We start from the raw sequence: 27,060 nt of genomic DNA, 5'->3' as shown, positions 1-27,060 counted from the left end.
AAAGGAAAAATGTAAGGGATCTCTTCGTGGTTTACCATTTTTATGGTACAGAAAAGGAAGTTTAGGAAAATCATTCTGTGGATGATGACTCAAATCAATGATCACAATAACCCCATACATAGTGGGATAAATATGAACATATGGGGTAGTTATGAACAGGCATTTTAAGATCACTGACTGCAACTTAAAAAAAAAAACTCATAGAATGAAGAAGGGCAATGAAACATTCATTTTTAATCATTTTCCAGAATTTCTGCATGGTATGAAAAACTTCTGGCAGCGGTTTAATTTGAAACTTCGAAAATTTGTTCATAATTACCCCAACTGATCCTATCTTGCACAGCTATTTTTCCTGTTTTGTGCAGCATTTTCTCCACATTAAGCACTGAGCCATAAAACTAATTCAATTGGAGTGCTACCTGCTGCAGGATTAACATTGGTGAAACAATTTCCTACACTAAATGAGCATAGCACAGTACTTTTTGTCTTTTAAGTTCAATGTTAAAGTACAATTCCAATACAATAATACAAATTTTTATTTTCTAACTAATTGAATAGAAATTACGGGGTGCATACAGACTGCCGAAACTACAGTGAAGCGGCGCAAATCCATCGATCTGAAATCCGCGTAAGTCCAAAACCTGCATCAATACTTTCCTTTTTTTTTGTGCTACAAATTTATTTTTTTATTCTTAATTTATTTTAGTCTTTTAGAATCCAAATGGTCATTGTTTTTACACATAATTTGTGGATACTTTGTTTTTTTATTATTATATTTAAACCTGCCTACAACAACACTGTTGGAACTTAAAAGAATATTGTTATAGACAGGTTGATTATTCATGATGACATTTTGCTGGGACCATGGAAAATATCGTTACAGACAGGTTTATTGTTATAGGCAGTATTTTACAGACAGGTTTCACTGTATGCATTATACACATGGTGAGCGACGAAATTAAATAAAAACATATTTGTTCAAAAAAATTTATTTGTATTTTTGTTCAATATGCTTTATATTGTGTTATTGTGTACTACTGGAAAAATAATGAGAAATATCATAAACCCAAAGCAGGTGCTAAAAAATTGCTGCAGAGTTGCAGCAAAAAAATTTTTGCATGACATGTGGCATCAAAGAAACAAAAATAAGCCTAAAATACAAACAAGTTAGCATGTAAAAGCGTAATGTGAATGATTTTGGACACTTTAATGAAAAACCAATAACTTGACTATTGAAAATATGTACCAAGTATTTTCAAACTAATGTTGTTTATTTGTTTTTGTTTCCTTATGGTAGTGATTACTCAAATAGCAATTATTACTGTTGGATTTAAAAGTTTTTTAAGCAACAGCTGAAAGAATTAGTTATAATATTTTAAAAAAAATGATTATAAACTTTCAATTGTCCTACAAAGTAATTAATGAATATTTTGAAGCTTCTATTGTTCTTTTATTTCTTCAATTTCTAAGGTACCGCTTAAAGTTAGTTTCTTTATGTCCTGAAATTCACAACATCCTGAAATCCGCACAACCGGTTCTTCTAAGTTGTGCAGATTTTTGACCCTCCACTGTAGTCTGTAATTCGGAGTTAAACATTTTTTTTTTCTGTAAAAAATATAATGAAATGTTGTGTTACATTTTTTAAAGTTCAATCAACTTTGAGTTAAACTTTTATTGAGAAATAAAGGTTTGCTTATCATTCATTCACTTTGGGTGTTCCGTTCCTTTTTTAAAACGATGTTTTAAATAACTGAACAGATGTATGCTTGAGGAGATGATATCATGTATATTTGCATGCTAACACCTTAAGATTGGCCAAGAACGACAGGTCAAGTCAGGTATAAAAAAAACTGCAGAATTTGTTTTTTTCATTCCGAAATCTGCTGAGCTTCAGCAAAAATATGAAAATTTCCAAGTTATCGAAAATGAAATACTAGAGGCATTTGAAACGATCTAGTGTTCAGTTCACAAAAAATGTTCCTGATGAAGATTTTAGGGGCATTTCTTTAATGAACTTGACCTTGACTCAGAACTGGGTAGTCAGCAAGACTTTTGTAGCGTTTTTTTTTTTTCCTTTTTTTAAAAAAGAATTCGGCAATAATCATTGTAACCAATGACTGGTATTTAAAAGTACTAAACAATATTTTTTTTTTTACTAAATATTTTTCACTTAAATTTATTAACTTCTATATAATGTAATACGCTAATAAATTATAAAATTAAGCTTGCTTCTAAATATCTGGTAAATTTCCGGCAAGTTTCTGCTTGCCTATGGAGGTCTGACTGTACTTGCTTATTTAAAATTTCGATATTAACCAAAAGAGCAGTTTTTTCTGCGAGTATAATACATTCATGCAAAATTATACGAACACTTTTTTGTATGTTAGTTTTATTATGAAATTATGTGAATATCAGTCTTGGAATATAGTTTCATATCAATTTTACATGGCTCGGCTGTAGGAAAAATGAGAATTCTTCAAAACTGATTCCACAATTCGCTTTCATTCAACAAGATGCAGGTATTTAAGCACTGGGGCATTAAAACACATAACTAAAATAACAAACATAGCAAATTACATCATACATGAATATTCAAATCATAAAGCTCATCTTATGATGATCATTGCTAAAAATGAAATCATTGAAGAAAACAAAAATAATTAAGAGAAAACATAACAGTATTAAATTTTCAAGAACTTACAACAGCTGCTTCTGGAGTAACAATACGCATTATAACTTGAGCTTGAAGCATGGCATACGTAAGCTGAGGATTTTGCACCAACAAATTTCTGGTTTCGTTGGGATTATTTTCAAGAGACATCTTTTAAAGAAGCAAAAAAAGAACATGAAGTTTTCTTATGAAAGAGGAAAGAATAACTGAACATGAGAATACAATGCATAATTTTAAAAAAAATGTATAGGGGAGAGTGTTGTACTTCGGGCCAGTACTAATGTCTAAGAATCTATTTTTAGCAGCCATGTTTTTGTAATCTCTAATAGTAACCTTCACCACTAAATGGTGCCATAGGAAAAATCAGCATCAAATGAGTAAGATTGACATTCTTGTGAGAGAAAGAAAATTTCACGACTCCAAAGTAAATATTTTCTTCATCTTTATTTCATTTTCTGTCTTTGTATTTGTAAATTTAATCAACTGAATTTGATTTTGTTGTAAAAGAGAAAAACTTTAAACATTTTGCTTATGAGAAAATAATGATAGTTCATCCAGATTGACAATCATTTTGGTTTTTCTTAAACCATGTGGTGATTGTACCTCGGGACAGCCAAACTTTTTGTACCTCAGGACACGTTCCAAAGTACAACAGATAAAATGGTTCTTAATAATTAAGATACGTTTAGGAGCATGGAACAATGTTCTAATCTTATGTAGTCTTTTAAACACATTTAATGTTAAATAATAATTAATAATTCATTATTCATAATTAATTATTCATGATTTAATTCACTACCATGATTTTTTTTTTTTTTTTTTTTTGGTGCAGATAGCGTGCGACACAATCCCGAACTGACAATATGGTGAATAGTTGTTGATATGGTGAATTTTGATTAATGTCATTTGTTAATACTTTTGGTTAATGTCATGTGGTGACACTCCCAGGGTTAAGAGAAATCGATTGACATAAGATTTATCAAAATCGAAAAAGGGGTTTAGCCGGTTCAACGCCACATAGGAACAAACATTCATACATACATGGACTCATAAACACATTATCCTCCTTTGCGTTGTGCATGGGCAGTTGGGTAAAAAAAAAAAGAAGAGTCTACATCCTCTTTAGTATCTACATAGTTTCTTTAGTACCCCTATAATAAACTTCAAAGCCTACATAATTGTTTTGTACACGTTTATCAACAAATTATCTACCACACCATCCTGTGCGCACGTTTAAGCTTTTCTCTGAATTTCATGCAGTGTATATGTGCATACATTTGCGAGTGCAATTTTTGACTGCTGTGAATTTCACATGGAACCAAAGAAATTATACTTGCTAACATTAAAGGAAGGTAATGCGAAACATAAAAGCAAACTATATTTTTATTTATTTAAAAGAAATGGCTACATGTAGTCATGTACACAAGGTAGAAGCTTTGCTTCTTAAATCCATGATTTTTAAAAATGAATTTTAAGTTTATTAACTTTTAGAAATGTTCCTGCATCTATACTATTAAATTATTACCTAAGTACTACCTAATTTAGTTTAAAAATAAATTAATTATTAAAGTAAAAATTCAAATAAGGCAATTAATATTATAAGTTAAAACAACTTCCATTCCTCAAAATAATAGAAAATTTTATAAGATGCAAAAGGATTGAAACTAAAAACATGATATGCAATTTTCGGAAAATGAGAGAAATATGATGATACTTTTTTACCTAACTTATGCTTATTTGTTATTTTTGGCTTTTAATTGCAAAAATGAATTAACAACTATTTATTTCCTTTCAATGAGTGATTTTGGAATATAAAATTATAGATTGACACAGTTAGGTGCAAAAATCGTGAATTTAGCCATTTTGTATCAGGATGCATCAAACTTTGAAAATTGGTGCAGATTTCCACTTATGTGAATGCGAGAAATGTTATTGTACAAGACACCTTGAATGGAAAAAAAAGACACAAATAAAAAAACAACATACCTTCATTTGTTTCATTAATTCATATAGTTGTTCAGGTGGTAGACTAGCCATAACTTTTGCTATAATATCAGGTGCTTTTTCAGGTGATACTTCTGGGCCATATGGACTCTAAAAGAAGTTTCTTGAAAGATTAACTACTTTTTAAATTATAGTACAAGATTCAATCATATGCACAGAACATTTATTCAAATCTTTTACAATTAAAAAGCTGTGTTATACAATGAATAATTTGAAATTTGAAATTTTATGTTTGAAGAATTTCTAGAAAACATCTATGCAATTATTACTTGTGTCATTTCCATCTTCTATTTCATTCATTGAATGTTCAACTTTAATATTAAATAAGAAAAAATAAGCACTTAATTCTTTTAATAGCTGTTAGTGTTCAGTTAGTTCACTTTTAAACCATTTAGTCTGCTATAAAATGTAGTTTCTAGGAGAAATTTTTTTAAAAATATTTTACAGGATAATGGTAAATAGAGATATATAATATTCTCTTATTTACGTCTTTTATGTCTGACTCCATACTTCACTTTGCTTATTTACGAACATTCACCCAATATCTAATTTAATCTTAAAATTGAAGCTGATTTCTATGAACACTTTACTATTTTATGGGTAACAGAAATACTCAGTATCAGAACTCATTAACTTTTTTAAAAAAATCAACATTTCTTTGTGACAATAATAACAAAAATTTTATTTACCTCAACTGGTGGTCCACCTAGAGATGCTTGTAAATCTGAAATTAAAATTATTGACCATTACTGTACAATTTAAAATGACATAGTATAGGTTAGAAACCCTTCAATATAATTGGTATATATGTATATAATTCATATTTAAGAGTTTTTTGCCAAAATGTGATGCTTGTCCTGCATTTTTCAATTGTGTACATATGTGCACCAGGCTTGTTCACATGTGTTCCCTACAGAGCACATGCAAATAATTGGATATATATGTTTTTTAATTCCAAAATGTAAAGAAATATATTTTTTAAAAATCTGAAAAAGTTCCAGGGCACAAAGAAAAGATTGTTCAATCATGGGGACACTTTTGCTCTGAGAAATTGTTAGTATTTTTTGAGAAATTAAGAAATGAAAAAAAAATTTCACAGGTACCCTATTTTCCCCTACATACTAACAGTGCATCCTAAATCAAGTACATGGTGTTTCACTTTTAAATACATAAGCATCATTTCCCCTAAACAAAGCAATTCAGACAGGGCAAGAATAGGCATTCACTGCCACAGGGGAATGACCGTTAGAGGAAATAATGCATTTTATGAATGATATTATAATTTCTGTGGGAAAAGGAAACACTACTTTTATGAAATTGAAACAGATCCAATGTTGTGGTGTGCAAAAAGCAGTTATTGTACTCATTTGTTTCCCTTACGCATGACAGGGGAATGACAAAACTTAAAGTTAACTTATATATTGTCATAACTGCAAACAACAAAAATCAATGTCACTTAAAGCAAAGTGGAAAAACTGTATACAAACAAGAATCAATCTCTCATTCAGCGATTACTACAAAATTAAATAAATTATCAGAGACAGGGTAGTGACAGTCATTAAATTACTTAACAAGATTTAATTTAAGATCCCCACTTACATTCCACTCTGTGCATTTTTTGCAAAAAGAAGCAATTAAGATTATTTCTATGATGAGACCTCAATTCAAAGACTGAATTATGAGTTAATATAACTATTACCAGATCTGAGAAACATTCATTCCATTCTTCGACAGGGGAATCACAAAAAATCAAAGGACATTTTTTACTATTTTTTTTTTTTTTAAACAGTGCAAACCTTGAAAAGTCTTTATTTTTCTATTTTACAACATTGCATAACATTTGTTAAGAGGTTAAACAACAATTTCTTTACAAATACAAATGGCTTCCTAAATCTTTAGAGCTAATTTTGTTTTAAAGTGAAGGTAGGGACACACAGGGGAAAGATATTTTTCATGTAACAAAATTATTTAAATGTATAATAATAATAGTTTGTTTTAGCTTATTTTGCAAACATAAAAACATGTTGTTAAAGCATTCTAACGTCAGTTTTATTTCTATACAAGTTAATTTGTTATTATTGGAGCAAGGATAAGAATTTAGCAGTTTAGAGAAAATGACCAATAACCTAAGCATTTATTTGTATTTAAGAAAGTGAAAAGCAAAGGGATGTTTTTAAGTGGCAAATCTAACCATTTGGAGATAACCTGTACAAATGGTAGGTGAACCTCTCCTCTGTTTTAGGGTAAGAGATAGTACTGGTAGTCCTGGTTAGTGCTGTTATACAGCATGATTTAGAAAAAAAATTCAATGAAAGCTTACCCAGGATCGGAACTTAAAATGCGTGTTACTCAAAACTTGAAAATGTCCATTTACATCCCTTTGCTTCTCACTGCCTCATTTAATAACTTGACAGCATGCCTGTACTTTAATTTCTAAAATGGCTTTGTAGCAATGTTTGATTGTATAAAGATTTTCAAAACCATTAAAACACAATAATTTAATTTCAATACTTTCTTGAATATATTTCTCGCTAAGTAACTTTCATGATAGACACATTAAACAAGCATAATTGAGATAAATGAATACCTTTGTGCTGAACAGTAGAGTAAGAAATAAACCACGTTAGAAAAGCACAAATTCGCAGATTACTGCAGACGCGTGTTTCGGCGTTACAGGGAACGCCTTTTTCAATGCAAAAAGTAATGAGGTTATGGATGAAAAGATATCCGACAAAAGCCAAGAGCAGATAAGCATACAGCTTAAAAGATAAAAATAGCGGATTAGCCAAACACCAATGAGAAAATAATAAACCAGTAAAGAACCACTTGATTTCTTACTCAAACATAATTGAGTTAAAATTTCACTTCAAGTTTACTTTAAATATCTATATACAAATATGACATACTTTTTAATTCTTCTTTACTTTTCTCACTTGCAGCATTATCAACCCTTAGAGCACGACCATTCAATTCATATCCATTCAAATTACGCATAGCACTTAAAGCCATTTCTTGATCTTTATATTCACAAAAACCATACCCTTTTGGTTTTCCTGTTTCACGATCATAAACTAACCTATAATTGAAAAAATAATTAAAACATGAAAAATGTCAAATTTTATTGACACTTTCAAAATAAGTGCCATTAAACTAGAACAACACAGCATGCAAGTTCTCATTTGATGTTCACAATTTAAGAATGAATAAATGAATAGGTGGGAAAAGAGAGAGAGAGAAAAAAAAGCAAGTCAGTGTCAGCAAATTCATTTCAATCCCTTTTTCTTTGAGAAAGCATTAACGTCAATCAAGCATTTAACGTCAGATAATTACAACAAATGTATTTATAAATAAAACTTAGAACACAAATGCCTTACTGCCTTAACAGTTGCAAAGGATTTTTTTTTTTTTAAATAGAAAAATTACCAGAATCATAATTTAGGAAACTGATACAGAACAACATACCTAAAACTTACAACAGGCCCAACTTCTGCAAATATATCTTTTAATTGTTCTTCTGTTGCTTCATATGGTATATTGCCAACTGTTAAAGAAAACATTTCTTCATAAGTATTCAAAAGTACATTAGATGAAATATGTCTAAGTGTACACTCAAAATATACAAAAATTTCACATGTCACAGACAAAAAAAAGTAATGATTTTTTTTTAAATCCAAGCTAAAGTACTAAGCTATTTTCTTCTCTAAATTTGGTTTCTCCTCTCAAGATGGATTGGAAGGAAAAGATTAGGGTCACTTCTCAATCTAGATCACTATTATCGAACATTAATTTAGGTATTTTAAAATCTGGTCTGAAATGTTTCCCAAACAGCACAAATCCTCTTTGGTATGAAACCTTGAGCCAAAATTCATTGCATAAATTCCTGTCAAAAAAAAGGTTCAGCACTTTTCTCTGTAGTTATGAAACCACGAATTTATAAATCAGCAATACATTTTACTTTGGAAAAACTGTGGAAAAAAAAGGGAATTGATGAATTATTTCATAAAGATAAGGCTTCAGATGAATTAGCCTATCATCGCGCTGGTAATATATGCATATCATTGAAAAATAAAAAATGTAGATGTAAAGACAAATAAAAAGAATTAAGAGTGATAGGAAAATGCAAATCACACAATAAAACCATAAGAGTTAAAAAAATAATAAAAAGCAGTGAACAAACACAGAGTATAAAAATGGAAAAAATATTTTGTATTCATACGTCACATGAAAATTTCTCTTTTATTATTGCTGAGATTAAAAATAATTATAACGCAATATTTTATATGTATCATTCTTTTGGAAGAAGCTAAAGCTAGGTGATCCGAAAGAGAACTCAAAATAAAAGATTAAAAAACATGATCAGAGGTGTGAAAATGATTAGAATATTTGTGATTTTGTTTTTCAGTTTTTCTTGAATAAATCAGTAAAGTTTTGCAATAATTTATAAAGGGTACTTTATTTTGTTGTTCCAATGAATTGTACAAGGAATGTGTATGATTAACTACCAAACTTAAAATCAAATTTTAAAATTGTCTGAGTGTTGTGATAGTATTTTATTTTCTTTCCTTGGGTTAGCATCAGTATTATTTTCTTTTTAAAGCAAATTTTTTTGCAGCTTTATACTAGAGCAGTTTTATAATCGGTGGCTTTATTTTTCTCTTGTAAAGGACTACTGTGCGATCATCAGTAAAGCAAGTGATATTTTTCCTTAAAGATTAGCTGTGATAAAGTGTCTCCTCCAAGAAAGTCACTTTACAACAAAAAACTGCTAAAAGCTAAAATTTTGCAAGCATGTGTGTGTTGAATGAAAAGATCTTAGGATTTCAAATGTGAATACATAAATTCCAGAATAGGAAAATACAGTAGGAAAAGAAAATTTACTGCACGTATAGATGGAGATTAATTAAAATTTTCATTAAATAGCTCTCCTTCAACGCTAACAGAAAAACAACTGGTTATGAACTAAAAATCTTTCTACAAACATATAGAGTAAATGTATGTGATTCTTCTAAAACATATATAGACTAAATGTATATGTTTCTTCTACCCATAAAAAGCTCATTTCAGTTGAACTGGATTCTCGTTGCCCTCGAGCAAAGGGCTAAAATCACATTTGTTATTGAAAAGTGATTTGCTTAGACAAAAAATGTAACAATTTGTAAGTAATTGGAGTTTGTTCTATGATAGAATACTTTAGCATAGAAAAGGCATAAATAAAGCGTATTATATGATTAATACTTATTACTTTAGCCAAATATCAGAACAAAGAAGAAAATTGAAAAGATATCATCCAATTGAAGCTGGTTTGTAAAAGTTTCGGACAAATTCAGAACTTTTATTAGCACCACACTCAAAACCAACTGATCTGTGCTGTGTGCTACTCAAAAATAAAATCTCCATTCAGAAATTTCGAGAATGCCGTTCATATTGGTTCCAAGCAGAAAAATAAATGAATAAAAATATGCACGAGATGCGATAAAACCATAAACTTATAAATCCCTTTTCTGGACATTAACAACCGTTTAAAAGAAAAGACAAAAGAGGGACAGAGGAAAAGAAATCTTTTCATTCACATGGGCACCCTTTTTTCTGCCATTCGAGCTGTTATTTCATGCAAGTGACAGGCTTAAAATGCTTCCCACCTTTACTTCTGTTGCCCTACTGCTATTGGGTAAAGATATTTTTCCAAGGGCTAGAGAACTCTTGCCCATGCAGGATTTATTGGGGTGCACTAAACCAAAACCGTAAGAGGCGGTTTTGGTTTGTCTGGTTGAATCGTTGTGATTGGTTAGAGGCGGAGGTGTGGCCGGGGCTACAGTCCAAATGCCTCAAAGAATCATTCTCAAAGCTTGCAAGCGTGAACTCCAACAGAGGGAACACTTTTATCATTTTGTTAGCGATATGCAGAGTGCTAGAGATTTAAAATCTGTTTTACGCCCCCAATTCATTGTTTTTTTTTTTTTTTTTTTTGACTCAAATACAAAAAGTTATTTTTGAATAATGTATTTTAATTGTGCACAATTTTTCTGGGGGGGGGGGGAGGGGGGCTCACCTGGTCCATAGTGACGAGCCGCCCCTGAATATGATCTATTGCATACATAGGCTGTGGCATCAGGGGTCTGTCCAGGGTTTTTCACAGGGTCCATTGTTTGTGAAAAATCAAATAATTTTGTGAAAAATGAATTAATTTTGTGAAAAGTCAATTAATTTTGCAAAAAAAAAAATGTTCAAATGAAATTTTAGAACTTAGAGATGCCACAAACTGCATCACTCAAACTCAAAGTTTTTTCCTCTTCTAAGTTGAGAATATCATTCGGGGGGGGGGGGGGGGGGCATCGCTCTCTCAAGAATCAAAATTTAACTACCATTCTACATCATGTTAAGTTATACTAGAAACATTTCTGTACAATATTTAAAATAATTGTAAAAAAAAAAAAAAAAATCAATCAAGGGTTAAGCATTTAACTTTTTGACCCAGGAAACTCTTAAAAAACACGGAATTTCTTTTGAAACTTATAAATTCCGTGATTTTAACAAAAATAAAAAGAGATTTTATTTCTTTACTTCTTAACAAAGTGTACTAAACATCAAAAATTAGAAAAATCGGAAAAAGATCTGTTCTTGTTTATCAGAATTTTGGGAAGGATCCATTTTGGTTGATCAGGATTTTGTGAAAGGTCCGTTTTGGTTGATCTGATTTTTGTGAAGGGTCCGTTAACGGACCCAAATATGAGTAATTTGAAAAAAGGTTTTGATCTCATGTGGAGGGAATATCTGTAGCATATAAGGGGGTGCGGCATCACCGTTGGGGGAAATGAGCAGCCCTGCTTGACTAATACTTTTTAACGTAAGAAGTATAATGCTGGCGATTGAAACTTGACCCCCTTACGAAAATTTCTGGATCCTCCCCTAATCTCAATGAAGCTGAGAGGATCAATAAGCCGGTAGCTAAAAATTAATTTCACGCACCAGTAAAAGTTAACAAGCAATGGTGTAGTTTCACTTTGGCATAAACTTTAGTTCAACATAAAAATCTGGTACATTAATCCTTAGAACAGGGCTGCGCAGTGCACACCAAGGGGGATTATGGCGCAAACTGTGTCATTGAAATTTTTATGGGGGTTGTTTTTGGGTTTATTTCTCCTTCTTTAGGGGGGGGAGGAGGCTCTTGTTTTTTTTTGATATTAAGGGGTTGCGCGTTTGTTCTCGGGGGAGGAGCAGCTAAGCTGAATGTTCTTTTCATGCTGAACACAATTAAGAACATATGTTAGAGTTGTACTATAAATATTAGACTGATGCACCAAAAGAGTGGGGAGTCAAAAGAGGTGAAGGGCAAGATAGGTGAGCTTCAGTGTGCCTGAAGCTGGCTTTAAAAAAAAATTGCTCAATCGAATTTTGAAGTCATTATTAATTGTATAACTGTCATTAAAAAATTAGGAACTAAACTAAATTGTTTTTTTATGAGTGAAAAAAATATAAAACATACTCAAGAAGTTGATTCTTTATTCTTTAAACAGTTGAATCAATCAATCTTCTTTTTGCAAAAGATTGTTACTTTTGAATTTTGAAAAGTGCAAGGGTATAGCCTCTTACTTTTAAAACTGTAGGGGGGCAGTTACCCTGCCCCCTCCCTTTCCCTCTCTCTGGGGCAAGCTGGTTAATTTCACAAAGTTCTGATAAAAAATTAACGAACGCATTTCACATTTTCAGAAAACTCTGGGATGATGACAAATGTTTAATGAAATTTATAGTAGAAAAACAAACTGTTCTTTCAATTTTCTGATGAGCTAAAAATGAAAAGTTGAAAAGCAGATTAACATGCCCGGACTCCCCCTTCTCCATTTTCAAACAAATATTGCAGCTAAAAACTGCTCAAGGCTTTCACGGCCGGAGTCAATATGAAGAGAGGATATTTCCGGGTTTATTGGTGGTGGTCTAAATGAAAACGAAGAAACACCAAACGTTCCCTCGAGCTCTGCGGCTGACATCATCGGTGGATGGATTCGAAGTGACCAATTAGTCACAGAGCTCGACAAAACGTTTGGTGTTCGTTGTAATTTAGACCGCGACCAATAAGCCCGGAAATGTCCTCTTTTCATAAATAATTCAGTTGACTTACGTCACTAGATGGCATCATTATTTTGCATCCTTGTAAAAAAAACTGTACCTTCATATATTGCACTAAAACTATGAGGGTGAACAATACAATTCCCAATTTCAAGCAAAACCTTCATTCAACAATGAAATATCGAACATCTCGAAAAAAGCACTCATGCAACTTCAAAATAACCAACATAATTTCATGATTTAAAATTTCGACTTTAAATTCAAATTGATAATCAATGAGTTTTTTTTTGAGCAATCACGATTGCTTATTGTTCTCACTTGAGCGTCCTTGGCGTTTGGTTCCTTTTTCACCTTGGACCAGGGGCCTCTCCAGCACCACCGCCCACCGGCTTCTGCAGGCATGTCGGAATCCACTTTTCCTGGTCAGAGGATTCCATTTTCTGAACACACACATGCTCACATACATACACACTCATATATGCACGCACACCTACGTGCATACACACAGGTCTACGCACACACACAAGCCTACACATAAATACAAGCACGCCTATGCACACACACAACTATACACACTTAACCGCTCTGGAGGAGGGGCAAGCTTGGGGCGGGGGGGGGGGACAGGAGCCGTTTCTAGAAACAATAACTCCAATGAGTAGATTGCGAAATACATAATTTGAATTCAAAATCTCAGAATTCAAATTAATTTAATTTCTTTTTTTTTTAAATCTTAATTTTTGTTAAAATACAGTGAAATAACCTCGGAATGTTTTGAGAAGTCGCGAAGTTATTAGGACAGCTCTTCGCGAGAAAGCATGCATACCATTGTAACTTCCCAGAACGTTAAATAATATGCATGTTTGTAGCGATAAAGAGAGTAGCCATTGGTTAAATATTTGCTTCACGTTATTAAACAGCAGGTTTTCTACATCCTCAGATCAAGGACCCAAAACAAAATACCGGCAATAAAAAAATTAATAACAAAGTAAATACAAACCAAAAACTGATCGCATAGAACGTTCAGCAGCAGACAAAGCTCCTTGCATAGCCGTCATCTTTATTTCTTATTTTAAATTCACAAAGCGCTTTTCTAATTATTTTCCAATTCTAAAATAAAAACAAACGTAAACAAAACTTTCGGGATACTCTCTAACCCAAAAAACAAAAGCTTGCAACAAAGTCCATTCTACGTCTAGACACCCGCTGAAGCAGTTGTATATTAGCGCTTCCCAAGTTGTAATGGTAATTCCGTAATTCTATTAAGCCACGCCTCCTAATACGTTTCAAGCAACAACATCAGATCCTCGTAGGCTACGATATGGAGCGCTTAATTTTCTTGCGTGCACGATAGATGACGCCACCAATTTTTTTTTTCTTTTCGTTTTTTTTTCAAATTTCGGTTCTGAAAATGTCATCCATCATGGACAGGGGCGTAGCTAAGGGGGGGTTTTGGGGACAAACCCCCCCCCCCCCGAAAAGTTAGTCTCAAAAAAAAAAAAAAGAGAAAAAGAAGAGAGAAGAGAAAGAAAAAAAAAAGAAGAAAAGGAAAAAAATTCCAAGCGATTACACACACACACACACACACACACACACATATATATATATATATATATATATATATATATATATATATATATATATATATATAAAAGAAGTAACCCCCCCCCGAAAGTCGGGTCTAGCTACGCCACTGATCATGGATATTCGTAACTCTTATAAACTATAGGGAGAGCTGCAGCCACTGTCTAATGGGAGATGAAAAAGGTAAAAACAAACGCATGCCGTAACTTATAACTTAATTTGACGCTTAGTGAATGACAGTAATTTTTCATCGTGTTTGTGGGAAGCGTTCTTTTCTATTCTTCTGAAATTACATTACACCAAAAACTGTCTGAAACCTATAATTTACCCCAAAGATAAAAGGAATGTTTTAACTTTTTCTTTATCATAGGCGTCGGAGCCGGGGGAGCTGGGGGAGCTTGAGTTACCCCTGGAATATTTCTGACCGGCTGCGCTCCCCCCGGAAAAATTCTTGCACAGCAAACTTTCTGTCGTACATTGTTTAATCTGATTTCAAAAATGTGATTTGCCTTTTCAAAGAATTTCCACCTAATAAGCAACAAAAGCAGGGGGGCAGACGGAGTGTTAGTGCACTTGAGTCCACCTTAACCCTTTTTCTCCCTGTTTACACACCTCTTGATTCCCGGAAGAAAAATAAAAGAATTTTAGACAAGCTATCCTACCGGCTGCGGAAAAGTGGCCTTTGCCCAGCGGCCAGCAAAAATCTGTACCAGTACCGATAGGGGTTTGCTCCCCCCCTTGAGTTGGTGTTTCGGGAGCGGCATCGCAGTTTAGTTCACATTCTGGTTTTGCCCTCGCATGCCCGTTTTTTGTCACGTTATCACAAAAAAGATAGTGAGTCAGTTTGTCATTTAAATATGAATAATATGGAAGGTGTTACAGACATAAGTATAAAAAAAAGGTTACTAAGGTAAAGCAACTTGTTACAATCAAATGATTTCAACTTTCCAGAAACTTATCTTATTTTAAGATATCTGGCTTCTTAAGGCACAATGTAAAGAATTTCCAGCGGAGTCCTTTGAAACTGGTTGATTAAAATAAACTTGCAAAATATAACGTGAAAGTTAAACTAAAAGACCAAGTGGTCGTGTTCTTTATTCATTGCAATTACCTACATCAAAAAAAAAAAAAAAGAAACTCGGGGAGGGGAGGAATCCCCATTTACAAATCAATTTGTTTATTTATTTATTTTACTTCGTTTATTTCCCTCTTTTATCATTTTTCACTCCTTCATAAAAAGTTAAGCCCAGAACAAAGAAAAATCTTTGAAGACTTCCCAAAAGTCTATGTAGTTACAAAACAAGAAACAGTCCTAAACTAATTCTCGATTGATCATGAACGTACATATATTTCGGATTTAAATTCTATGTTTCGATCAAAAGGTACCATCAAACTCGCAAAAAATGTCATTGTTCGATGATCTACCGAAACCGAAAGTAATCTGTTGCCAGATAGAGACCCTGTAGCGCCCGAAATAGATATTATTCAAACCAAATTTTTTATTTATTTTTGATGGGAAATATTATCAAAAGAAACAACATAAATCGGTGGCGTACTCAGAAATTACTTTTGTAGGCGCAAATCATTGCTGTGATAAAAAACGCAATTTTTAGAACTACCCCACTGTAAAAAATTTAAAAAATAAAAAAAAAAATGTGCCCGTTACTTTGTTTCATTTTAAACCGTGAGGGATAGATTTTTTTCATGAAGGTATAAAACTGCAAAGATAAATAACATTCAAAGAATACTAAAGGTACAGGAACACTACAGGAACAAAAAATTCACATAAAATCAAAATCGGTGAAATCTTCACTATTATAATATTCCTAAAATCTTTCAATGATTAATACAACTGTTTCTACGTAAAAATCAGTTTTAAAAAATGCGAGTTCATTGAAATGAAAAAATTTTGAACATAATACTTTACGAAGTAAGAGTTATTAAATTTTCTTTGCTTTTCCTAATTTACGATTTTTTTTTGTCACATACAGATATATTTTCATGCCAAAATTGTAACTTTTCATTTATTATTTTTTCATATATTAAAAAAGCTCCTACAATATTTTATAGTTTCTCTCAAAGACTTTTACTAAAAATTTATCTGAACAATAAAATATATAACGAACACTTCATTTTAACACATTTCCAACGTTCTGTTTTCTCCACGCTCCTGTTTCATCTTTTTCCCCTTTTCTAGTTCTCAGAAAATAAGAGAGTCTTCTAAATGCTACGCTGCCGAAGTCCTCCCTTTCCTTCAAAATTATTACAGACGAGCGCCTAAAATTTTGTTTTCAGGACTCGGTTAACTGAAAATTTCCGAAAGAGAGTCCCTGAATACCTTGTTCTCCAACAACATGGGAAATTAAATAATATTCCCTTTTTGGGAATTTCAATTTCAAAAAATTGCTCGGCGCCTAACCAGGGGCTGATTACGATTACTGGGCCTGATTGCCAGGGCCTGATTGGCCCTGGCCTAAGGGGGCCCCAAATTACTGAAATAATTATGCATAACATTACAACTATACGAAAAAATTCCATGTATTTTTAAAAGTAATAACAATAAAAAAATGACATTTTATTTAGAAAAGAACTTCCTTAAAGGAGAATTTTTATTAATTCTGCCACTAGGGAATTTACCATGCCACAATTTCGAGTGCTCCGAAGGGGATTCGTGAATGCACATGATAAATAATTTACATAGTTCTGGGGCCCCGAAAATGCATTCCAACAATGCCAATAGAGTCTTCAGGGAGCCCTGAAATTATTGCAGGCCTAAGGCCTCACATTTTGTTATTCGGGACCTGCCTCTAACGCTGACAAATAATCATCCGCAGTCGCGTTTTTTAGAGATTATAATTTCGAAAAAAAATAAGGAGAAGGAACCTCTGAACCTTTTCTGATAACATCATTGAAGAAACGCTCCCTAGGACAACTTTGAAAAAATTACCAGAATAGAGCCCTAGTAAAGCCTTTTCCCCTGACATCATTGAAGATTGTCTACAATTGCGATTTTGGATCTTCAAATTCGAAATATTGAGAGGGAAATGTAAATCGATTTGAAAATTTGATCGAGGGACAATCCCTTGAGTCATATTACTAGTTTTCACTAACGTCAACAAATATGGTATATAATCCGCCTTTAAAAACATTAATTTCGAAAAAATTTCAGGGAAATTTATTCGAACCTTTTTTCCTCTTAACATTCCAAAAATCGCTTTAAAACACTCGTTTTTAGAACAAGAATTTTGAAATTTACCCTTATACGCGCTCATCTTCGAGTACTGGCCGATCCCCTTTCAAAACCAGAGTTTTATCACCTCATTATCTCCATATTACGATGTATTTTATTAAATTATGATTGAAAATTTTGCTGGGAAAGAGAGAGAGAGAGAGAGATGGAGAGAGAAAAGCTTTGAGAAGCTAATATCTTACGAAGGGAAAAAATTTAAAGTGCCCCCCCCCCTTAAATTATTTTCTGGTTATGGCATAATGTGTCTCAACTGCCCCTACTTCCACCAAGTTCCTACGCCTCTGTTCTTTATCATTGTTAATCACCGCAGGGTAGCGTATTCGAGCTCTGGAGTTGCGAATCATAAAAAATGTATATGCGGTTATTTTTATTCTTGTAATGATATGCCAATTTCTTGTTGCATTGCTGAGTTATTTTGATTTTATTATTTTTATAAATTCCCAAACAGTAGATTCATTTTCATTACCATGAAATTTAATATTCATTTCGAGAAACTTTCAATTAGAAAACTTGACAGCATACAAGAGAAACATAATAGTAAAATTTTGATAATTTAAAACTTAAGTAGATCCCTCAACTCATACGAAAATTCAGCTCAATGTCTTTAAAATTTGAAAAGATATCAGCTCTGTATAATGAGCAGAATTTCAATAAATCTGGAATTCTCGAATCCAGAATTCGAATACACTACCTTGCGGAGATTAACAATACTAAAGAAAAAGGTAAAAAACATTCCATTCCAAGTGTTTTTCTTTGGGGGTAAATTACAAGCTTCAGACAGTTTATGGTGTAATGTAATTTCAGATGAATAGAAAAGAAAGCTTCCCACAAACACGATGAAAAATTACTGAGCAAGTTATAAGTTACGGCATTTGTTTGTTTTAACTTTTTTCATCCGCCATTAAACATTGGCTGCAGCACCCCTGTAGTTTATTGGAGTTGCGAATAGGCGACGAACGTGAGGGATCATTCGAAAAAAAAAAAACTGTTTGCACTATGAATCATATACTGAACGATAGCAGACAAGTATTTGAAAATTTGCGTGCGAATATAGCGCTAAGGGGGCTTCTTAGCAGGCCCGGATCTGCGTACCCACAGACCCCGCAGTGCGGGTGGGGGGGGGGGGGGCACGTTCTCAATGAGCCCCAACGAGCCAAGAAATTGAAAAAAAAAAAAAGTACTAAGGCTTATTAACGTTGCAAATATACACTGCTGGTCTCTAAGGTCTCAATGATCTACGATTGGCCTCTGGGGAGGGACCCTACAGATTTTGTTGCAGGGGGGAGGGGGCTAAAATGTATAGAACTGGGCCTGTTCCCTTAGTATTTCAAAACCGCACTTTTGTATGTTTTAAACGCCGCTTTCAAATTCGTGCCTCTCAATATATTTTTGCTCTTTAACTCTGGTCTTGAATTAAGATGAGCCTAGGAGCTTTCGCTGAAATAGAAACCCTCATATCATCTGTTCTAACTGATTGAGAAAACTGGAACAAGCTTTATTCGCAGCTCCAAGGGGCGCTGAAACCACAGTCTAATGGAACCTGAAAAAGGTAAAATAAACACATACCATGACGTATACTTAGTAGTGAATGACAGTAACTCTCTTCATACGATTGATTCTTTTGTTTTTTATTCTTTTGAAATCAATATTTCAAGTCTTGAGGGTATTCTGTCTGACCCATATAGAAAGAGACGTGATTACTACACGTTGAAAATTAATGCGAATCGCCAGTCATTTCCGGGATGTTGAACTCGATATTTATCAAATCCTGATGGAATTAAATTTTTCTAATTTAATTCTAAGACAATATGATTATTATCAAAAGAAAGGGATAGTATTTCTTTGCTTTGTTTGGCTAGTGCTAATTAGTTTACATTTGTGGAAGTGAGGAAGCAAAGGGATGCAAGTAAATATTTCGAGCAAAAACGCGTTTAAAGTTCTGATCCGGTCCTAGAGGTCAGGCCAGAGGTGGCTCACCGGGACGAATCCCCGTGCTCCCTCCTCTTACGGCGGCGCCCCTTTCTTCATCTTCCTTTTGTCAGCAAGTGTATATATTTTGTAGAAATTGCCGCAGATGGATTTCTTAAAACTAGTATGAATGAAAATAATCCACATTAATTAAAGTATAAATGTGTAATCCAAAAAAAATGTACGACAAAGAACAAGCCCATGCCCCCCCTCCCCCCCAGTCTTGGGAGGACTTCACACATGGTACAAACACACCTTCCCAAAATCTTAAAAGAAAAAATCATGCTTTTTTTGAATAGTTCCTGAGGTGGAAAGCGACTGTTCTTTTCTGATGGTGGGGGGGGGGGGGGACACCGTACACTGGTATTGCAAAGAGTAAAGCTGTCACTTGTTGAAATGTGTTAAAAACGACTACTTTGAATTGAAAACCATTAGGGCAAGTATATGAGTGAAAATATCCGATGAAGTAATCAACTGCAATATTTAAAACAATCAACGATTGTTTCAACAAAGTAGAAACAGAAATAAAGATTTCTAAAAAAAAATGGATTAACCTATAAACTAAACAAGCTATAGCTTAGGGCACCTGCTTTGTTTTAGAACCCCAACTCCCCGAAAAGTTCATCATTTGTTCTTTAAAACAACTGATGTGTGGTGTGCATCACATGACTTCCTTTTACTCCAATTTAATGTCATTTCCTCATCACTGGCAGTTTTAATGTGATTTCAATTGTTTACTCTCTAAATATCACCAACACTGGCCAATTTAAAACCAAATTTAAAAAAAAAAAATCGCCAAATTTGTCACCAAGTTAACGACAAAACCAAAAGACTGGCGATATATCGCCAAGTGTCCGACAAATTATAGCACCACTTGAGTTTACATCGAAATTAACAATGATTTCCGCTCGAAAAGGAGCAAAAGACCCCTTTAGAAACATCCGAATGCAACCAAAACGAGAGGTGCACAACTAAACCCCACTAGGAGTCTAAGTACCAAAAATTTCAACTTTCTAGGGACATTCCGTTCTTGAGTTATGCGACATACGTACGCACAGACGTCACGAGAAAACTCGTTGTAATTAACTTCGGAAACGTCAAAATTGATATTTCGGGGCGTCTATACATTCTTAGGTACATATGTACGTGTAGTCAGGTCGAAAAAAAAAAAAAAAAAAAAACCTCAACCTTCATTTGGGGGTGAGCGAAATGGAAATTAAGGCCGATTTTTGAGGGAAATTTTTTTCGCGAATACAATACTTCCTTTTTCAACGAGCTGATGTGTGCATCACATGACTTCCTTTTACTCCAATTTCCCCATTACTGGCAATTTTAATGTGATTCAATCGTTTACTCTCTAAATATCACCAACAGTGGTCAAATTAAAAAAAATAAATAAAAATAAAAAAAAAAAAAAAAAAAAAAAAAAAAACGTCAAATTTGTCGCCAAGTTGGCAACCAAAAGACTGGCGATATATCGCCAAGTCTCCGCCAAATTATACTTCCTTTTTTTGTAAAAGGAAGTAAAAAATGAAGTATTGTATTCGCGAAAAAATTTTCACTCAAAAATCGGCCTTAATTTCCATTTTGCTTGCCCCAGAATGAATATTGACTTTTATTTTCAACCCGACCACACATGGATACATGCCTCAGAACGTATAGACACCCGAAGAATCCATTTTGACGATCCCCCGAGTTAATTACAACGAGTTTTCTCGTGACGTCTGTGCGTACGTATGTCGCATAACTCAAGAACGGAATGTCCTAGAAAGTTGAAATTTGGTACTTAGACTCTTAGTGGGGTCTAGTTGTGCACCTTCCTTTTTGCTTGCATTCAGATGCTCCAAAGGGGGCCTTTTGCCCCTTTTTGCAGGGAAATCATTGTCAATTTCGATGTAAACTCAAGTGGTGTTATAATTTGGCCCACACTTGGCGATATATCGCCAGTCTTTTGGTCGCCAAGTTTTGCCGCCGACTTGGCGATTGTTTTGAGCAACCACGATTGCTTATTGCTTTCATTTGACTGTTTTGATGTGCTATCATTTTATTTTCCCGCCAGCACCCTCTGCAGCATCACCGTCGACCGGTCACCTCACGATGCCGCTCCTCTAGCGAAAACCGTCTCCAGGTTGCGTCCATATCCTACACTTACACAGACACACACATACACACGTATACATACAGACACCTACCCACATACTCATGCCTGCACACAGACACATATGCCTACACACACATACACACAACAACCCACAAACACACATGCCTACCCCCCCCCCCCCCCCCACACACACTCGTGATTGCGAAAAACATAATTTGAATTCAAGAGGTCAAAATTTAAATTAATTTTTCTTTTTTTTGAGCAATCACGATTGCTTATTGTTCTCATTTGACCATCCTTGGCGTTCAAACTTTCAAAGAAACAACTATTTTAAGTATAAAAGAAAAAAAATCCTATAGATTTGTCACTGCAACAACTTTTTTTTTTTTCAATTACAAGTAGTGCAAAAAACGAAAAAGAATCGAGATAGAGGAGTTTTTTTGAGCAATCACGATTGCTTATTGTTCTCACTTGACCGTCTTTTATGTTTGGTTCCTTTTTCAGCTTGGACCAAGGACACCAGCATCACCCGCCCACCGGCCTCTGCAGGCGCGGCTCCGAGCACTGCCCCCTGGAATCCGTTTCTCCTGGTCGATGGCGTCCATGTCCTACACACACACACGCACAATCCTTTACACACATACACATACGCTTACGTGCATACACACAGGTCTATGCACACACACAAGCCTCACATGCACGCACGCACGCCTACACACACAACTATACACACGTAACTGCCCAAGAGGAGGGGTAGACTTGGGGGGGGGGGGGGGGACGGGAGCTGTTTCTAGAAACAATAGCCCCCAATGAGTAGGTCCCTGTCGCAACTCGTGATTGCGAAACATATAATTTGAATTCAAAATTTCAGAATTCAAGTTTTTTAATCTGGTTTCAATTTGGCCACTGTTGGTGATATTTAGAGAGTAAACTATTTAATCACATTAAAACTGCCAATAATGAGAAAATGACATTAAACTGGAGTAAAAGGAAGTCATGTGATGCACACATCAGCACGTTTTTCTTTTGCACTGCTTGTAATTTAAAATTAAGTTGTTGTAATGAGACATCTAGCTTTTTTTCCCTTTAAAACTTAAAATAGTTGTTTCTTACAAAGTTAGAGCAATACTGTAAAATCTAGTACTGAATTTCAGAGACTGGAAAGGGCAATAAATAATTTTAATTGTTCTCGAGTCCTTGAAACAGATTAGATGAGTCTTAAAACTGGAATTTTTTAGAAAGGGTCCCTTAGCAAAGAAAGTCCTAAATTGATTCATTAATATTCCAATTTGGAATATCTTCCGAGAGTGATCTCTAAATCCTCCTCCGCCTAACGTCTCTAAACGTAGCCTAAAATTGCATTTTTTAATCTTCAATTTTTTAAAAAAACTGTGGAATAACTGCTGATCTGGCAAAAAAGAAAAAAAAAATCTTTTTTTTTCAAAAAAGAAAAAAAAAAAAATAGAGAATTTTAATCATACATACTCTTAAAAACGATTTTTGCATTTCTGGACTTACTTTTTTATAGTAATTTTTGCGAATTCTTTAGTTTATGGTTCATGTGTCTGATTTTTTAAAGTTTTTCAGCTATGCTTCGAAGTCTACTTAAAGCTGGGGTCGGAGTGGTGATTCCAAAAATTTCAGTACACAATTTTGATAAAATTGTAGGACAACAAATATCAAGGTTTTAAAAATTTAAATGTAATTTATAAGCTTGATTTTCATAGTGGATGATAAAACGTTTTAAATTAAATCTTGAAAATAACAATAGAATGCATTCAATCTTTTATTCTTTAACACAGTGACACATTATGAAGTAAATATATACCAGTAGGATAAATGCATGTCCAATTGCTTCTTTACTTGCCTTGTTAATTCATCAAAATGAAATTACAAAGAGAGATAAAGAAATATAATTAATAAGGAGGGATTTAAAGTAGGATGCAAGTCCAAAATTTATTATGTACTTAACTTTTATCAAGATTTGATTCTTTTTCCCCACCTCAGAATCATTCAAAATATTCCCCAGATTTAAAGATGCAAATGAATGATTGTTTTTTAAAGAAACTAAGAAATCTTCGCTTTCAAAATTTTTCCCTGGAGTGAATTTGGCACAAAAGCTTTGGGTTGCTCCATCACGACGAATTTGTTTTCAGTAAAAAACGAAGAACATGGAATTTAAAATGCAGCTTGATTTTTCAAGCCACTTGTCAACCTCTTATGTCTCGCCACATCAGCATGACACCGTATCTGTGAAAATCCTTGATTATCAATATTAGAAAGATAATGTACAAACAGAACAAAATGATTTAAATTCATCCTTTTCTGCATGGCACCATGTGCTGAACTTGCATCCATTTTTGTCAGCATACCACAAGGAAGATAGTTTCTTTTTCCGTGACATTTTAATACAAAAAAAAAAAAAAACTATTTACATTTTTAAAGCAAAAAGCTAGTGATTAAATTTAAAAATTATATGTACAAGAAATAATCCAACCTCACTGAACAGAACAACAAAGCAAATTGAACTTTTTGTACTGGAAGAACAAGGTAATGCTCAGACCACAGCGCAAGATAAGCACTATAAATAAAATTACTTTTTGGAACCAAGTTTTTATATATAGGTTCTTACTCAACATTGTATTTCAATAAGCTACGATACCCTTTAAGCCTCCCCCCAAAGAACTACAATTTGACAGAACGAGCAAAAGGAGAGAATACTCCCCCTCCCCTATCATTGATATATTTTTAATTTCTTTTCACAAAGGGGGAAAAACGCTGATTTTTATATACACAATGTCGCAAATATTGCAGTAAAGCAAAATGTACAACAGTACATGCTTGAACAGTCACAAAATCGATTGCTGTTGTACTGACAAAGTTTTAAAAAAAAGTGCTGCTCTATATTCGACTCCGTTCTTATTTTGGAAAGACTTGGAAAAGATATCAACTATCGCTAAAACAAAGAACCAAATCAAAAATTGGTGTAACATGGCTTAAATTACAGCTTATTTACTGGCATACATGTTGCATCCAGCATTGAAGTTTAAAAAATATTAAATGCAAACTCTTTAGAACAAATAAATGTGTAGCAAATTCTATTTCAAGAAATTTTTTTTGCCAAAAACGTTATATCTCCTGCAACAGTGACTGAGTGGTGGAAAAGCCAGGAAAAAGAATTTGAAAAATGCAATGCAACCGTCTTTAAAAGTCTTCAACATTACTAAAACCAGCTTCAGAAAAGTGCAGTGCATATATTTTTGTCACTTAGATATCATTCATAACTCAAAAATTGATTAGGCTCTGAAAAAGCTTCAAAACTTGCTTTCTGTTCAAAGTACTAAATAACATAAAAATAATATTAATTTATAACGTAAAAGTTGCTATGTATTTATGCATATGTTATTGTGGTGTAAAGTTGATTTTATGCAATTGTAAAAAGATTTATACACATATTTCTGAAATGAGTTGAATACATTACATATACAGGGTGTCCGAAAAGTCCTCGACACATAACAATGGTATTTTACGTTAAATGTGTCAAGGACTTTTCGGACACCCTGTATATTTATTTATAAATGTAATTTTGCAGTTTTTGTTTGTAACAGATTAAAAATATTTTGCTTTAAACCATAACTGTTGTGTTTTCTCCAACAGTCTTTAGAAAAAATTCATTTAGTTGAAAGCCTTGAACAAAAAGACTAGCTTTGTAGCTTTTTCCAATCCTAATTTGTTTTTTATTCAATATGTGTGGGGAAATCAATGTCAAATCTGTAAAATGGATTTTTTTTTTGGCTTTAAAAAAAAAAAACATGCTTCACTGTATATATTGCAGGTCCTCATTTCGTTCAGAATTTTAAAAGTTATTTGCCTACATGTATGGCAATTGCAAGAGTTATTCTTGAAGAACGAAAATTACAAACGAAGTTGTTTCAATAAATTTAATTATATAGAAATCTTGCTTTGAAAAGTTCCATACCGTATATATTTGCAAATGGTCGACTTATACACTGGTCGGAATTGCTGAACACCCTGAAATTTGGAACTTTTTCCAGATTTTAACTCAACCCTTTTAAATCAGATGCTCCAGAACTAAACGCTTATACATTCTGCTACAATATTGCAAGGTCTGACTGTAATGAAGACTAAATTACGGTAAACGGCAGACCACGCAAAAAGTGTGGGGACGACTGTATTCGTAAATAGCCGTCAATATTTTATTCTGAAGCCCCCCCCCCTTAGATTGTCCAAGATATAAACGTTTTACGACCTCAGTACTGAGGGTTAATTTACGAACTTACCCTCTCAGCAAGAAGGCGTTTTTTCGCAAGCTCAGTGCTGCCCCTTACTTTTCTCGCCTCCCCCCATATATTTTAGCGAGTGTGAAATAGAATGACATTGGAATTCAGTGGTTCCTCAAGTCTTTGCAACCCTGGGGTTGCCCATTGATGTTTCAAACCAGCTTGACCCCCCCCCCCCCCATTCTTCGTACAATTTCAATTTTCATTAAAAATCTTCAAAACCCCCGACAGTTCCCGTTTCACCTGGTATGCGGATACCGCTGGCTGTGGCGTAATTATTTCATCTCATCAGCAATCACTCGCAATCGGTGATTCAGATTCAACTTTAACACATTTTAAGAGGGCACATAATTCTCATTTCTGTGCGTAAAGTTTTCAAAAAAAGAAAAAACCCGAAAGGATTATCGAAAATAGCAAGAGAAAAGGCTAAGTTTTCAATAGAGACGATCATCTCGAAAAAATCAGGGAGAATAGCGAGCAACACCTCGGTCTGCAATGCAGTGAGTTGGAAATAACAGCTACACCCCTAGGAAAAAAAAAAATCAAACAGCGCAAGTCTAAAAGCCATTCTTCTAAAAGCACGATGCAAGCAAAACAAGCCTATGGCCAGGGTTCATACTCTATTTGGATGAAAAAATTCCATGACTTTTTCATGACTTCAATGAAAATTTTCATGACCTCGTTACACGAAGAGAATAGCACTGTTTAATCTCAAACTTGGTAATATTTGGGAATGAGCATTAGTAAAAACATCTATATGAATGCCACACCCTCATTGAAGCACTTACTCGTAATAGAAAAAATACAAGTGCAACACTTAAAAAATTAAACTATTCTTATTTGTCTTCATCATATAAATTTAAGTAAAGCAAAAATGCAGTGAAGTGAATATGATGATGCGTAAATGTCTGATATTTTCTTAAAAAACAGGCAGAATCATGTTGAATGGGACAAAGATTGAATGAGTCATCACTAGGTTTCAATACATTTCAAAAGTTACCTTTTAGTGTCAACAGTGCCTTTAATCATCCACCTAACTGGACAGTATTTTGGTTCTTTAAAGTAAAGCCACATAGTTTTAGTTCTTTATATTTCTAAACCAGATCTTTTTTGAAAAAAA

The 27,060-nt window shown here is 33.6% G+C and overlaps 1 protein-coding gene across 1 annotated transcript in view; it reads right to left on the bottom strand.

Annotated features, from left to right (window-relative positions):
- Positions 1-13,879, bottom strand: part of LOC129220526 (cleavage stimulation factor subunit 2-like) — a 32,392-nt gene extending 18,513 nt beyond the window's left edge. Inside the window, exons 1-6 of the mRNA XM_054854954.1 lie at positions 13,737-13,879; positions 8,138-8,216; positions 7,582-7,751; positions 5,365-5,399; positions 4,658-4,765; positions 2,702-2,821 (exon numbers count right to left, since the gene is read on the bottom strand). Coding sequence (XP_054710929.1) covers positions 2,702-2,821; positions 4,658-4,765; positions 5,365-5,399; positions 7,582-7,751; positions 8,138-8,216; positions 13,737-13,794 — 570 coding nt within the window. The 5' untranslated portion in view covers positions 13,795-13,879. The remainder of the gene's footprint in view (positions 1-2,701; positions 2,822-4,657; positions 4,766-5,364; positions 5,400-7,581; positions 7,752-8,137; positions 8,217-13,736) is intronic.
- Positions 13,880-27,060: the final 13,181 nt, after the last annotated feature.

This window comes from Uloborus diversus, chromosome 4 (assembly GCF_026930045.1).
Source record: "Uloborus diversus isolate 005 chromosome 4, Udiv.v.3.1, whole genome shotgun sequence".
In the NCBI taxonomy this organism is placed as follows: Eukaryota; Metazoa; Arthropoda; class Arachnida; order Araneae; family Uloboridae; genus Uloborus; species Uloborus diversus.
This window is presented reverse-complemented; position numbering and strand designations above follow the sequence as displayed.